The sequence below is a fragment of the Muntiacus reevesi genome, chromosome 22 (assembly GCF_963930625.1).
Source record: "Muntiacus reevesi chromosome 22, mMunRee1.1, whole genome shotgun sequence".
NCBI classification, from domain to species: domain Eukaryota; kingdom Metazoa; phylum Chordata; class Mammalia; order Artiodactyla; family Cervidae; genus Muntiacus; species Muntiacus reevesi.
In genome coordinates, this window is record NC_089270.1 from 4611067 (window position 1) to 4627104 (window position 16038).

Below are 16038 nucleotides of genomic sequence, written 5' to 3' on the forward strand. Positions count from 1 at the left end.
ACGAGCAGGTTGCTGGCATTGGGCTCCACTCTGCACCTGGCACTGTTTTTCAGCTTTTCCACCAGTTGCTTTCACTCAGTCCTCTTAGTGATCCTCGTGCATTTTATGATCAGGAGACTGAGGTTCACAGTGTTTCAAAGTGGTCATTCCTGCGGACTGGTCAATGGGCCCTCCTGTGTGACTCCTTGCTGCCCAGCATGAATGGGGAGACCCTCACCAGGGGCTGTCCAGAGCCCTGAGGTTCCTTCCTGAGGTCAGAGCCCCCCAAGCTATATTGGAGTCGGAGGATTTTGTACTACTGCTCTATCTTTGTGTAGAATTTTGTGATTCTATTCATGATTTTTTTTTGCATTACATTTTATTTCAAAAGTGTGAAAATCTCATCATGGTGATACTGAGATTTGTGCAAGCGCAAAGTTTTGTGCCAAGACGAGTATCTCACTTGCCTCATTTTGGTCCCAGCCCTGCTCGGAGTCCTTGGAATAAGATTTGGTGGGCCCAGAGGTCACCTAAAGAATGAATGATCACATGAATTGCACCTGATCCATGTGGAGGAATTGGGCCCAGAGGGTGTGTCCTCCACAGAACAGCTGAAAAATCATGGGCCTTTCAGGGTCACGTGCCCAAGATCCTGCAGGGCTGAAATGTGACCCTTCTGTCCACAGAGCTCTCATCTGCCCCCCGCCGCCCTGTCTGCGACAGAGGCCCCGATGCTCTGACCTTGCTGAGTTCTGCCTGCCTCCCAGACCTAGGGCTGCTGCGCTTCTCAGGACCGGGCCCCTTAACACTCCTCTCCCTCTCTCAGTGAAGGATTTTACTGGGATGGCGAGCCCATCTTCCCACATCCTCCTGAGAATGGCTGGTACCCTTCCATGCAATTCCCCGTCACTTGGGAAAGACTCCAATCCTTTGTTGAGGCCGTGTTGTACAATGTGTGGGTACGAGCCGCCTGGTTCCAGACGCCACACGTCCTCTGGCCCTGGGTAAGTTGGGGACCCAACCAGGCCCTGGTTCCTCGATTCTGCTCAGGGAGTGCTGCCATGGGTCCGACCTCAGCACCTGGGCTCACCCGGGACTGGTGCTCAGCGTTAGCCAGGTCAGTGTCCATCCAGGCAGTGGGCCATCCCAGCCCCGGCTCAGTCCTCCCTCCCTGCACCCCGAGTCCTCACCCAGTCTACCAGCTCCTCCCCCCACCCTGGATCACCCCCCACAACCTCACCTCCGATGCATCCCCTCCCAGACGCAGGCTCGAGCCTCTCCCCAGCTCTCCCCTCCTTTCCCCTACTCAATGCTGGGAGCAGGGGCCTGGGCCTGAATCCTGGCTCCCGAGTCAGGGGCTGTGAGACGTGGGACCCTCTGGGCCTCACTTTCCTCATCTGTGAAATGGGGATGATGACAGGACCTGCTCCATAGGCTGGATTTGAGGTCAAGTGGGAATGACGCCCCCGGGGGACAGTGCCTGTTGCGGTGACAGCCAAACTGGATGGTGCACCCCCTGAGTGCCTGGAGCTAGTCTATGGGATGCATGTGTCTCCCCCATTTTCTCTGCCCCACTGGGCACAGGGGCAGGCCCTACTGGGTCCTGTCCACTCATAAGGGACCGAGAGCCAGAGAGGTCAAGGAATCTTCCTGACGCCACGTAGGTACTTAGCAGCTAAGAAAGTGGAATTTGTGCTCAGAGCCGTCAGAAAAGCTACACAGCCTGCTTTCTTTGCTTACAACTGTCTCTTTTGGGGGGGAGGGATTTAAATGATTTTTAATGTATGAGTCTGTGTGTGTGTGTGTGTGTGTGTGAGTCACTCAGTCGTGCCCAATTCTTTGTGATCCTGTGTACTGTAGCCCTCTAAGCTCCTCTGTCCATGGCATTCTCTAGGCAAGAATAGTGTAGTGGTTTGCCATTTCCTACTCCAGTATATATGAGCAGATATTAATAAATTTTTAACCAAAAATTCTATATATTAAGTAAACAGGCAAACTGGTATGACAACTTAAATAAAAATATATTAATTTATGGCAGCTTGACAGGCATATACGTAGGCAATAAAAAAAAAGAAATGTTTACTGTCTCAAGAATTATATGTATGTATGTATGCACATATATACGTATTGTAATATGATCACCACAAAGATCTCGTTAATATTTGTCACCACAAATAGTTACACAATTTTTTCCTGTGATGCAAATTTTAAGATTTACTTTTTAACAACTTTCAAATAAACAATAGAGTATTGTTCACCACAGCCACCATTCTGTACACTGCAACTTGACAACGTTCTAATTCTGTAGATGGAAATTTGCACCTTACGGCCTCCATCATGCCTCCACCCCACCCTCCTGTTTTTGGCGTCCACCAATATGTTCTCTCTGTACACGAACCCATTTTTCACATTTTTTCTCTTTTCCTTTAATTCACGTATGCATGACACCATACCGTATTTCATCTTTCTCTGTCTGACTGTTTCCCTGAACATAATGCCCTCAAGTTTCCTCCCATGCTGTTGTAAATGGCAGGATTTCCTCTTTTGATGGTGAATAACACTGTGTACATATATCACATTTTCTTGATCTGATCATCCATTAATGATTGGTTGATTCCATGCCTTGACTTTTATAAATAATGCTGCAGTGAACACGAGGATACAAAAGTCTTTTCAAAATAGCATTTTTGTTGCCTTTGAAAAAGTGTGAAGAAAGGGGATGGCTGGATCAGCTCTATTATTAATTTTGAGAGGAATCTCCATACTGTTTTCATCATGGCTGGGCCAATTTACATTAAAGCCAGCAGTGCATGAATGTCTCCTTTTCTCCTTATCCTGACGTACATTAGTTGTTTCTTTTCTCATAAACAAAAGCTGTTCTAATAGCTGTGAGGCTGTACCTCTGTCTGGTTTGATTTGTTCAGCATCTTTTTCCGTGTGTTCGCATCTCCATGTCTTCCTTGGACAAATGTCTTTTCAAGACCTCTGGCCATTTTTTACCAGGCTTGTTTACATTATTATTACTGATTTGTATGTGCTCTTTATATATTTTGGATATTAACCCTTTTCAGATTTATGACTTGCAAATATTTCGTCTCATTTCATAGGTTGTCTTTATTTATGAAGTTTCTTTGCTATCCAGAAGCTTTTAGTTTGATGTAGTCTACTTGTTGACTGTTCTTGTTTATCCCTTTCCACATGGTGTCAATCCAAAAACTCATCATTAAGACCAATGATGAGGAATTTACTGCATACATTTTCTTCTGGAAGTTTAATAGTTCCACATATCCTACTCTTTGTGAACCCTTGGACTATACAGTCCATGGAATTCTCCAGGCCAGAATACTGGCGTGGGTAGCTGTTCCCTTCTCCATGGGATCTTCCCAACCCAGGGATCGAACCCAGGTCTTCTGCATTGTGGGCAGATTCTTTACCAGCTGAACCACAAGGGAAGCCCAAGAATAGTGGAGTGGGTAGCCTATTCCTTCTCCAGCGGATCTTCCCAACCCAGGAATTGAACTGGAGTCTCCTGCAGTTCAAGTGGAGTCTTGACCAGCTGAGCTACCAGGGAAGCCCTTATAGTTCCAGGAGTTACAATCAAGTCTTTGCTTAACCTGAGTTACTATTTGAGTACAGTGTCAGGCAGTGGTCCAACCTCATTCTACACATGAGGATGTTCAGTTTTCACAAGACCACTTTTGGTAGAAGATGTCCTTTCCCCAGTTTATATTCTTGCCCTTTTGCTGTAATATAATTACCATACACACATGGCTTTGTTTCTGAGCTCTCTACTCTATCCCATTGATCTCTCTATATCTTTTATTGTCGGTACCAGATTATTTGGCTTGCTGTGACTTTGCAGTGAAGTCTGAAATCAGGGTGCATGATGCTTCTAGTTTTGTTCTTCTCATTAAGATTGCTCTGACCACTCAGAGTCTTCTGTGATTCTCACAAATTTTAGGATTGGTTGTTCTATTTCTGTGAAAAATGTCTTTGGAATTTTAATAGGTTTTGCATTTAATCTGTAGATTGCTTTGGGAAAGGGGACCCTCCTCTTGCAGTCATGAGCACAGAGTATTTTCTCACTTACTTCTGTCTTCCTCCATTTCTCACATCACTGTGTCATCTAGTTTTTAGTGTACAGGGCTGTCACCTGCTCCATGAAATGTATTCTTAGGCATTTTACCTTTTTGATGTAACTATAAATAGGATTGTTTCCTTCATTTCTCTTTCTGATAATTTGTTATTACTGTGTGGAAATACTAATCAGCAGGTGATTATGTGAGCTGACACTTTTATCTTGCAACTTTACTGCTGTTATGCATTTAAGATTTGTCTTTAGGGTTTTATATGATCTCCATTTCTATAACGCCATTACAATTGACATTAGTGAGAGTTTCACTGCTTCTTTTCCAATTTCCATGTCTTTCCTTTCCAATTTGCTGCACTCTATGCTTTGTAGTACCATGTTAAATAAGTGGTGAGTGGGATCACCCTTGTCTTTTTCCTGATCTCACAGGAATAGGTTTTATCTTTTCATCCTTGAATTGATGTCAGTTGTCAGCTGTCATATACGATCTCTCCTATGTTGACATACTTTCCATCCACTTCTACTTTGATGAGAGTTTTTATTATCATAAATGGTAGATGAATTATGTCATATGCTTTTTTTGCATCTGTTGAGATGATCATACAATTTTTATCTTGCATTTTCTTAGTGTGTTGTAGTACATGGATTGATTTGAGGATGCTGAACAATCCTTGAATTCCTGGAATAAATCCTGCTTGAAGATGGTGTAATATTGTCTTCTTGCATTTAAATTTGTTTTGCTAATGTGTTGTTGAGAATTTTTGTGTCTGTGTTCCGAGGAGATATTGAGGCTTCTTTGCCTAGTTTCATGTCAGTGTGATCTTGGCCTTGTATTTGACCAAGAAATTATATTGAAACTTTTCTGTCCAATTGTAGTTTATGGGATAGACTAACAAGAATTTGTATCAGTTCCTCTCCAATAGTTGATAGAAATCAGCACTGAAAGTTGATCATTGGTTTCTTGAGAGGTATTTGAATCCTGGTTCAATTTTGTTACTACTAATCCATTGTTTATTCTTTCTATTTATGCACAATTTAGATTATATATTTTCAAGAATTTATCAGTTTTTATACTTTGATATCTTTCAGAGGATGTAATTAAGGTCAGTAAATTCAAGTAAGCCATTGTCCTTTTTATTCATGTTTACTCTCTTATCATAATTAAGGTTATTGATATCTAGTAATGTGCTGGGGTTTAAGAAACAGTCAAGAAGAGAAGTCAATCAGACACACAAAAACAAAACCTGAATCATCTCTATTGTGGAATTTTACAAAACCAGTCTCATAGAAAGGAGATCAGAATTTGGTGGCCAAAGGTGGGGCTGGCGAGTGTGGAGAAGCGGGGGACTGTCTGGAACGGACACAAACCTGCAGCTGTCAGACCAGCCGGCGCCGGGGAACCACCCGAGCCCGACAGAGGGGGGGACGCGCACAGCTCAGGCCCGGGCCGAGCCCGCCGCGGGGGCGGGGTGGTCCTGGGGAGCAGAGGGCCTCCCGTGCGGGCGGGGCTCTGCACCCAGAGGCGCAGGCGTTGCTTCTGTCCCCGGCTGCAGGGCTGTGACAGGCAGTTCTTCAACGCCTCGCTGCAGTTCGCCAACATGGACCGTGTCCTGGAGCAGGTCAACAAGTTCGCCTACCAGCACGGCGTCTCGATGGAGTACGCCACGCTGGGCGGCTACTTCCGGGCCGTGCACGCGCACCAGCTCTCCTGGCCGGTCCGGGACCAGCGAGACTTCCTGCCCTACTCCTCGGGTAGGAGCCTCTGGGTGGCGGGGTTCGGTGCCAGGGAGGAGAGGGGCCCCCAACGCGGTGCCTGCTCAGGCCTCTGCCTGGAGCCTGCTCGGGGCCCTGGGGGAGCTGCAGGCCCTGACCCTCCTGCCTGACCCCCCCACACTCTGCCGGATTCCAGGCTCCCGGAGCCTCGCACGCTGGCCACAGGCAGCAGGTCCCGCCTCTGCCTCTTACTGCAGCGCTGCCGGAAGGGCTGCCCCGCGCCCGCCTTCTCTTTCTGCAAAGTCCCGATTGTCCTGGAGTGACGCCTCCTCTCATCCCCAGGTGGTGCTTGTGGTAAAGAACCCACCTGCTGATGCAGGAGGCACAGGGGATGCGGGTCGGATCCCTGGGTAGGGAAGATCCCTCAGAGGAGGAAACGGCAACCCACTCCAGGATTCTTGCCTGGGAAATCGCATGGACAGAGGAGCCTGGCGGGCTACAGTCTGTGGGGTTGCAGAGTTGGACATGACTGAGCATGCATGCATGCATGCATGTCGTCTCCTCCAGGAAGCCTTTCCTGATCTGAAGTCTAGACTGGTTGTCTCCTCTGCCCCTCAGTGCCCCACTTTTCACCCGTTGCCACAGAGTCATTACTGGGGGCCCTTGTCTCCCACCAGCCTGTGTCCTGGAGGCCAGGACGGTTTTGGCTGTGGCCGGCACAGCCTCGGGGTGAAAGGTCGTGAAGTGAGCTTTGTGCCGGGTTGTGTGCACCCGTGGAACTGTCCTGGGTCAGGAAAGTGGGGGCGTTCATCTTAGTTAGCGCATCCAGTGTGAAAATGAAGTGAGATGAGGCGAGCCCGTAGCCTGGTGCCTGGGCCAGAGCCAGGGCTCAGCAGAGGCAGCGGTTAACAGTGACAGCAGCATCTCCACCCGGGAGGCCGGGTGCCATCCTGGATACCGTGCATGCACTCCGTGTGAGGAAGCTAGTCCAGGGCCTGATTGCCCTGGAGGAAGCCCAGCATCAGCGCCTCTTCCAGGTCCAGCCCCAGCCACCTCCAAGCAGACCCCCGGAGAAGATCCAGCTCCCCCATCTGCAAGCCAGACAGGAATTATGCACACACAGCCTCCCCCGACAGCTGGGGAGGCAGAAACACCCTCCACATCCCAGTCCAGCCCTTGCTCAGGGCATCAGCGGGGGATGGTGTTGGCCAAATTATTGAACATCTGAAACCTTACTGCATACAATGCCAGAATCTGTGAAGGATCCTTGTTGTCCTGCTCCCCTTTGCAGAGAAAGAGAAGCTAAGTGGTGTGGGAGTGGGGGGAGATGGAGGCCAGGTCCCCATGAGCCAGGGCAGCCCAGGGACCCTGATCAGGCCCTGCCACCCAGCCAAGTTTGCCCAACCCTAGGGCCTCACTGGGATCACTCAGCAGAGAGGATGGTTTGGAATGAAGGCACGGCGCAGTCTGTAGAGGACATAGGAGTGGAGATGAGTGGGAAGTGAAACACTTGCTGAGAGACAACCCAGACCTAAGGTGCTGAGCGTGTCTCCTCCCAGTCCTGCTTGGAACTCTGTCCAGGGTCAGAGAAGTAGCTACAGGGGTGTCTCAGCTCCCACCGCCCTGCCATTCATCCCTGCCAGGCAGCCAGAGGGACCCACTGAGATGCAGGCCAGTAAAGGAGCTCCTTTGTCCTCAGAGGTACACAAGGGCTGCCACACTCCAGCCCTTCCCTCTGGGTCCTGCCATTATCCCTCCTCCAGGGCCCTTCCCCACAGGGCATCCCAGGCGCCCCGGTGCACATTGGGATTCTTGTCCTCGTCACAGTCCTTCAGCACTCGGGCCTCTGCAGGCCTGCCCCAGCCCCAGCCTGACCCTGCCAGCTGCCCAGGCCTTCCAGGGATCTCGTACCACTCCTGACCTGGCTGGACCAGGAACCCTGACATCACCTCCTGGCCTAGGCTGTATTGCTGGGGACCCAGGCAGATCCATCTCTGACCTCATCTTCCTCAGCATTTCCCAGATGGGGCTCAGGGGCCTCTGTGGGCATGCCCTCCCACCAACTCCTGGCCTTTTGCTCCTAGACATGCATCATGCCTGGACTGGATTCTACGCCTCCCGAAGCGGGCTCAAGGCGCTGGCGAGGCGAGCCAGCGCTCTGCTGTATGCCGGGGAGTCCATGTTCACACGCCACGTGCTGTTGGCTCCGCACCCACACCTGGACCCGGCCTGGGGCCTGCAGCAGCTCCAGCAGCTCCGCTGGGCGGTCTCCGAGGTAACGCAAGGCCTCCCAGAGACAGGACAGGATTGGACCCTCCTGGGCTGTGTGCTTCCCCTTCTCTAGGCAAGCTCACCTCCCTGTCCGTGGTCACTACAGGTCCACTTTACAGATGAGAAACCCCCAGCTTCTCCAGCAGCAGCTGCTGAGGAGGAAGGGGAGTCAGGGCCCAGTGGGTGTGAGGACAGCAGGTGCTGAGCAGAGGCCGGCCTGACCCCACTCTTGTTCTGCTCCTGCGGGGGCCCAGGTCCAGCACCACGACGCCATCACTGGGACCCACGCCCTCGAGGTTGGTGACATGTTTGTGGAGCACCTGAGCAGCGGGATGCAAGGGGTGCACACGCTGATGGCCTCCATCATCCAGGACAGGTCTCCAGCCCAGTCAGGTAGGCGAGGCCCCCGGGGGCACAGTGGGCTATGGCAGGTGTCCGCCCCGGTCTGAGAAGAGAGCCCGAGGGTCAGGGGAAGGACCGGGACACCTGAACGTCAGACTCGAGTCCCGTCCAGGGGAGGCTCTCATTTCAGTGTGAACTGGAAAGATGCCTTCACGTCTATGAGCCTTGTTTCCTGTGATTGAGGAAGGGCTGCTGTGAAAACTAGAGGGAGGAATAAATGCTAACGCAGTCTGAATGTTGCCAAACACACTGTTTGCACAGTCTAATGTAACACTTAATGACCTGATAACCACAATGCTGTGATCACGTACCTACAGCCAAGCATTCTGGAGTGTGAAGTTAAGTGGGCCTTAGGAAGCATTACTATGAAGAAAGCTAATCGGGGTGACTGAATTCCAGCCAAGCTCTTTTAAATCCTAAAAGATGCTGCTGCTGAAGTGCTCCACTCAATATGCCAGGAAATTTGGAAAACTCAGCAGTGGCCACAGGGCTGGAAAAGTCAGTTTTCGTTCCAATCCCGAAGAACGGTAATGCCAAAGATGTTCAAATGGCCACACAATTGTGCTGACTTCTCTTGTTAGTAAGGTTATGCTCAAAATCTCTCAAGCTAGGCTTAAGCAGTATGTGAATGGAGAACTTCCAGATGTACAAGTTGGATTTAGGAAAGGTAGAGGAACCAGAAATCAAACTGCCAACATCCTTTGGATCATAAAAAGCAACAAAATGCCAGAAAAACATCTACGTCTGCTTCACTGACTACACTAAAGCCTTTGACTGTGTGGATCACAACAAACTGTGGAAAATTCTTCAAGAGATAGGAATACCAGACCACCTTACTTGCCTCCTTAGAAGCAATATTTAGAACCAGACATGGAACAATGAAAACTGCTTCAAAATTGGGAAAGGAGCACATCAAGGCTTATATTGTCACCTTGCTTATGTAACTTACATGCACAATACATCATGCGAAATGCTGGTCTGGATGAAGCACAAACTGGCATCAGGATTGCCAGGAGAAATATCAATAACCTCAGATATGCAGATGACACCACCATTATGGGAGAAAGTGAAGAGGAACTAAAGAGCCTCTTGAGGAAGGTAAAACAGGAGAATGAAAAAGCTGGCTTACAACTCAACATTGAGAAATGAAGATCATGGCATCTGGTCCCATCGCTTCATGACAAGTAGATGGGGAAAAATGAAAACAGTGGAAGACTATTGTTTCGGGCTCCAAAGTCACTGCAGATGGCAATTGCAGCCATGAAATTAAAAGACCCTTGCTTCTTGGAAGAAAAACCTTGACAAACCTAGGCAGGGTATTAAAAAGCAGAGATATCACTTTGCTGACAATGGTCCATTTAGTCAAAGCTATGATCTTTCCAGTAGTCATGTATGGATATGAGAACTGGACCAAAAAGAAGCAGAGCGCTGAGGAATTGATGCTTTTGAACTATGGTGCTGAGGGAGACTCTTGAGATTCCCTTGGGCTCAAGAAGATCAAACCAGTCAATCCTAAAAGGTAGCAACCCTGAATACTCTTTGGAAGAACTGATTCTGAAGCTGAAACTCCAATAGTCTGTCTTCCTGATGTGAAGAGCTGACTCATTGGAAAAGAACCTGATACTGAGAAAGACTGAGGGCAGGAGGAGAAGAGGATGACAGGGGATGAGACGGTTGGATGGCATCATCAACTCAATGGACATGAGTTTCAGCAAGCTCTAGGAGATGGTGAGAGATGGGGAAGACTGGCATGCTGCAGTCCATGGGATCTCAAAGAGTCACACACTATTGAGCGACTTAACAGGAATCGCACGTCCTGAAAGCTGAAACTGTTCCTGTCCTCACTTCATAGCTGAGGACACATGCACAACACACAGGTCCTGGACCTGCCCAGGGTCACACAGGTCACACACACTGCTTAAGCCAGGCTTGAAAGCCTAGCACCTTAGCCAAGGGCTCCCCAGCTCTGCAGACAGCATGCAGTTTTCTCAGGGACCTTGGCCAGCCTGGCACCTGTCCTCCCTCCTGAGCTCAGCTTGGAGGCACATCACATCTGGGCTGCCACGTGACCAGCTTCTTGTCTATGAGGGTGTCACAGGTGGAGAGTCAGCATCACCCCGTTTGCCTGGAGCTGACGGGCTTCATCCTTGAAAATCCTGGGCAAACAGAGACAACTGTTCTCCCTGCAGGAGCATGTGGCCCGCCCACCTTCCCAGGGCCCATGCTCACCCTGTCACTGTGCCCCCCTCGCTCCGCCCCACTCCCCCGCCCCGCCCTCCCCGCTCCTCCCCTCCCCTCCCCACCCCTCCCCGCTCCTCCCCGCTCCGCCCTCCCCTCCCCGCCCCTCCCCTCCCCTCCCCTCCCCGCCCTGCCCCGCCCCGCCCCGCCCCTCCCCTCCCCTCCCCGCTCTGCCCTCCCCTCCCCTCCCCTCCCCAGTTCTGACCTCCGATCTGCATCTGTGTACAGTCTCATCCTACCTTCAGACTCTGGAAGGGCCCTGGGGTCAGGGGTGCAGCAGACTGGAACCCTGTTCACAGGCAGTGGGGTCCGCAGGGGATGACGGTCATAGAAAGGGAGGTAGAACTGGGTCCTTCCAGTGTCTTGTAGGGCCAGCCATTACCATGAGCTCATGGGGGCAGCTCCCCAAGCAAGGGGCAGGTGGAGAGCCCAGGAAGGCATCCAGCCATGGGAACTGCCTGGGCAGAAGCCAGAGACTGGACAGTGTGTGCCGTGTCCAGGGATCCTGGAGTCATTGGATGTGGTCATAGCCTGGGGCATGTGGGGTGGGAAAGGAGCGGAAAGAGAATCCAGGTTCATACCAGAGGGCCTCCAGGGCTGACCTTGGTGGGTTGACCTTGACCCTCCAAGCTCCAGAGAATTCTGTCTGTACATTGCCAAGCGCTCAAGCTTTGGAGTCAGGCCTTAGGACATGGGTCACCTTGGACAGCTGACCTTTCTCTCTGCACCTGAGTGTCCTTACCAGTAAAGTGAGATGACAGGAAAAGATGAGTGAGGAGCCCATCTCTGGGGGGATGTCCCCCCCACCCCTCCTGGGAACCAGGACACAGGTGGAACAGATGAGGAGGGGGTTGCACGTAGGAGCCCATGTGTCTGTCTGTCCTTCCCCCTGGACTCTGCAGGGCTGCTCTCACCTGCCTCAGTTTCCCTTGTTCCAAGGTGCACCAGGGGTGAGGGGTGGGTAAGGTGGCAGGAGCAGAGCCTGTTCTCTGTCTGCAGGCCCAGAGCCTGGGGGACGCTTTGCGGTGGTCTACAACCCGCTGGCCTGGACGGTCACCACCATCATCACCCTGACTGTGGACTTCCCCAATGTCAGCATCACAGATGAGTCAGGCCGCCCCGTGCCTGCACAGGTAAGGGGGACATCCCGTCTAAGGTGCATACCTTGTTGCTGCCCCTGCTCTGGTCTAAGCACCCAGAGGTGGGCATCTAAAGGGAACATGTGACAGGCTGCCCTCACTGTGAGGACAGTGTCATAGGGGTGAGTCACCATCAGGGTCAGTGGATCCACCCAGGGGCCTGGCCCTGGGCTTTGGGCATCTGAGTTGACCAGAAGTCCCTTCTGCTGTGCTCAGCCTGCAAGGTCTCACAGTGGTCTGGGTTACATGGGGAGCATATATATTCTCAGGAAAATATCCACTTTGCATGAGAAGTCCATCAGGAGTCCTCAATGTGCATCCTTATGGAGGTGTTGTGTTACGGGCAGGGCCAGCTGCCTCTCTGAGACACCCACATCCTGTGTGGTCCCTCCCCATGGCCTTCCCAGACCTGGAGCTTGACTTGGGTCTAGAGGTGACCCTACTGTCACCCAGCCAGCCCTTCCTAGAGGAGGTGGAGGAGGTGATGCCATCAGTCAGCCACTCAGCAAACACTCCTGAATGTCTGTTCTGGTGTGGCCCCTAGCCGAGTGCTTGTCCCTGACACTGAAGTCCCCATGGAACTCAAGGAACAGACACAGATACGGGCAGTTGAAGTGTGGAGTGATGACCTGTTGGCTGGGGCAGTAGTCCTTAACTGAGACAGAGGAGGAAGACACTTCTGTTGTGGTCAGGGGCGGCGAGGGGGTTGGGTTGAGCAGACCCAACACAAAATATCCCCCTCCCCACCCAAAGGCAACACTCCCTAAATGTCAATGCACTTCAGTATTATTGAACACCTACTGTGTGTCAGGCATTACTCTAGACACTGGAGAAACTTTAATAACCAAGTAGACAAAAGTCCCTGCCCTCAGGGGGCTCCTATTCCAGTGGGGGATCCAGGCAGGAAGAAAATAAGAAAGTGTAGAAAGTGACAGATGATAACTGTGGTGAAGGAAAACCTTCAGGAGAGGTTTGGGGTGTGGGGTGGGGACAGGGTGTCTGCTAGTTCAGAAAAAGGCCAGGCTGGAGGCTGTAAGAAGCAACATGAATTTGCTCATAGCTCCCTAAATCCTCCCCCACAGGACCCAGAGATGACATCTGTTCCCTAGAGAGCGAGCCCCATCCCCCACTCCCCACATGGAGTCAGGGTCCTCTCTCAGTTCCCTTGCCTGAGTCAGATGACGTGGAGATGGAGAAAGACCTGCAGGGGTGACCTTGCAACCTCCCTCCTCGGGGAAGTTGGAGGATTAAGGCACAAGAGCCCACTCTCCAAAGACGAGGCTTCCAGGTTGAGGGAACAGTATGAGCAAAGGTTCAGAGGCAGGAACAGGAAGGAGTGTGGGAGGAGGGCAGGTGGTTTGCAGCCCTGGTGGAGAAGGAGGAAGGATGGGGAAGAGGACTGATTCTATTGTGCAGAGAGGATGCAGGAGAGGAAACCTACTCAGCCCAGTGTTGGATGACCCACCTGTCTCTGTGCAGAGCAAGCACTCCATTCACCAGGTGTGTAAGCCCAGGGTTTCCAAGGAGACTGAGGCATCTTCCATCCCTGACATCCATCATTCATCTTGTCCCTCAGGCCTTTCAGGTCCAAAGATCAAAGGAGGTGCCCTCTGCCTATGACCTGCATGTGCTGACCACAATCCCAGGACTCAGTTACCGGCATTACAGCATTCACCCCAGCAGGAGGCCCCAGGAGGACACTCTGGAGCCTGTGACCTCCTTGGCCAGCTCCAGGCAGTTTGGACACAGACCCAGGAGACGTGGCGGGCCGGTGGGTGGGAGCCTGGTGCCTGTGGAGAATGACTGCTACACCGTGTTCCTAGACAAGGACACCAACTTGATGCACAGCATCTGGGAGAGGTGAGGTGCAGCTGTTGCTGCCTCTGAGGTCAGGAGGACTCTGGGACCTGGGCAAGTAATGCCCTTTCTGGGTCTCCATTTCCTCAGCTGCAGGGTGAGAGTGTGATTGTGGTGAAGCTCCCTGCAGTGCAATCAGGTTTATGTCTAGTTGTGGGAATCTAGGCCAGATCCGTACAGCCTTTCTAGAATTTGTTCATTCCAAAGGTTTTGATTCATGGAAAATGGGGCATTGCAGATCACATCTTGGGAATAGGTAATAGTCATGTTATCTACTTTTTAATATTCAGAGCCACAAAAATCCATTTATTCACCCATACTCCCATCCATCTATGCACTCACCCACCCACTCATCTATGCACCTAACCCTCCACATTTCCATCCATCGTACATCAATGCATTCATCCATTCCCTCATCTATCCATTCATCCTTCCATCCTATTCATTCATTCATTCATTCATCCATCCTTCCATCCATCCATCCATTCATCCATTCAAGTATTTATTCACTCACCAGCATTCTTTGGCAGCTGAGCCCAGGAAAGGCTCCCCAGAGTTTGAAGCCACCCTGTGCATGCTCAGGTCTCACCCCAGGCAGTTTCTATTCTTCTTCAGCTCCTTGTCCAACACATCCACTTCTGTTTCCTGATGTGATCTCCTAACAGAAGCAGAAGTCTGTGGGTGGCAGGAGTGGGCAGGAAGCTTGGGGGAGCATCTGGAAGAAAGTGAGGTAAGGAAAGAGAAGGAAGAGGCAGACAGAAGGGGAGCAAGGCAGGGTTCCATGCGGTGAGGTGAGTGTCACCTGGAGCTCAGCCCCATCATCTGTCAGCAGTCTAAAAGAACAGACCAGGACCCCCCTGCCCCGGATGGGGCTTGGTCCTCCAGTCAGCCACAAGTCCTTCTTGAGAGGGCATGAGGCACAGAGGCAGGACAGACTGCAGAGAGTGTGGGGGAGCAGCAGAAATAGGGTGTCACCCCAGCAGTTTCTGAGTGCCCCCCGCCCTGGAGTCTGGCTGGGAAAGGTGGAGTCTGCAGGCCAGCTTGAGCTCTGTCATCACTCGGGCCCCATGCCCCTTTTGCAGAACCCCTGAAAGGTCAGCTTCAACTCCCAACCCCTTTTTGCCCACCTTCAGATGCCTCACATTTAAGCCACAACCCCACACATTGCCTCCCAGGAGGAGAACTCATGTCCTGCTGTCTATCTTCCTGACTTTTCCAAGTTTCACCCACATGGCAGTGTGAGTGAAACTATTTCTCTTCAGGGCCCAATAATATTCCTCTGACAGATATCCCTTGGTTCATTTATCTAGTCCTCATCTCATGAGCATGTGGGTGGTTTCCACTCTGGGGCTATGGTGAAAAGGGCTGCTGTGAAAATAAATGTACAAGACTTTGTGTGGACAAAAGCTTTCCTTTCTCTTGGGTTAGTTCCTAGGAGTGGAATTACTAGGCCACAGGAAACTTATGTTAAACTCTTTGTGAAATGGCTGGACTGTTTCCCATGTGACTGCACCATTTTGCATTCTTATCCAAGTGTATCAGGGTCCAATTTCCCCACATCTCCACCTACACTTGTATTTATCTGCCTTTTGGATATAGCTATTCTCGTGGATATGTTGTGGCATCTCATTGTGACTTTGATTTGCATACCCTGAGAACTACAGACATTGAGCATCTCTCCACGGGCCTGTTGGCCGTTTGCGCATCTTCTCTGGTGAAATGTCTTTTTAGGTCTTCTGCCCATCTCAAAATTGGGTTGGTCTTTATTATGGAGTTGTAAGAGTTCTTTCAACTTAGGAGGAATTACTGCAAACAAAGCTGATGGAGGTAATGGAAATCTAGTTGAGCTATTTCAAATCCTAAAAGATGATACTGATTAAGTCCTGCACTCAATATGTCAGCAAAATTGGAAAATTCAGCAGTGGTCACGGAACTGGGAAAGGTCAGTTTTCCTTCCAGTCCCAAAGAACGGCAATGCCAAAGAATGTTCCAGCTACCGTACAACTGTGCTCATTTCACAAACAATTCCTTTTGCTGGTGCAAAAGTATTTGCGGTTTCAGACCATGGATTTCAAATCCTGATGTGTGTGCATGTGTGCCAAGTCACATCAGTCATGTCCAACGCTTTTTGGCCCTGTGGGTGATAGCCCACCAGGCTCCCCTGTCCATGGGGTTCTTCTGGCAAGAATACTGGAGTAGGTTGCCGTGCCCTCCTCCATGTGATCTTCCCAACCCAGAGATCTAACCCACATGGCTTACATCTCCAGCATTGGCAGGAGGGTTCTTTATCTGTAGTGCTACCTGGGAAGCTCGTTAAGTCATTATAACTAGGCTCAAATACAGCTTTAT

General features: G+C 50.8%; 1 protein-coding gene across 1 annotated transcript in view; it reads left to right on the top strand.

Annotated features, from left to right (window-relative positions):
* LOC136152718 (epididymis-specific alpha-mannosidase-like) overlaps window positions 1-16038 on the top strand; it is a 40947-nt gene that overhangs the window by 11935 nt on the left and 12974 nt on the right. Inside the window, exons 6-11 of the mRNA XM_065914112.1 lie at window positions 806-983; window positions 5623-5821; window positions 7867-8057; window positions 8308-8446; window positions 11693-11826; window positions 13418-13692. Coding sequence (XP_065770184.1) covers window positions 806-983; window positions 5623-5821; window positions 7867-8057; window positions 8308-8446; window positions 11693-11826; window positions 13418-13692 — 1116 coding nt within the window. The remainder of the gene's footprint in view (window positions 1-805; window positions 984-5622; window positions 5822-7866; window positions 8058-8307; window positions 8447-11692; window positions 11827-13417; window positions 13693-16038) is intronic.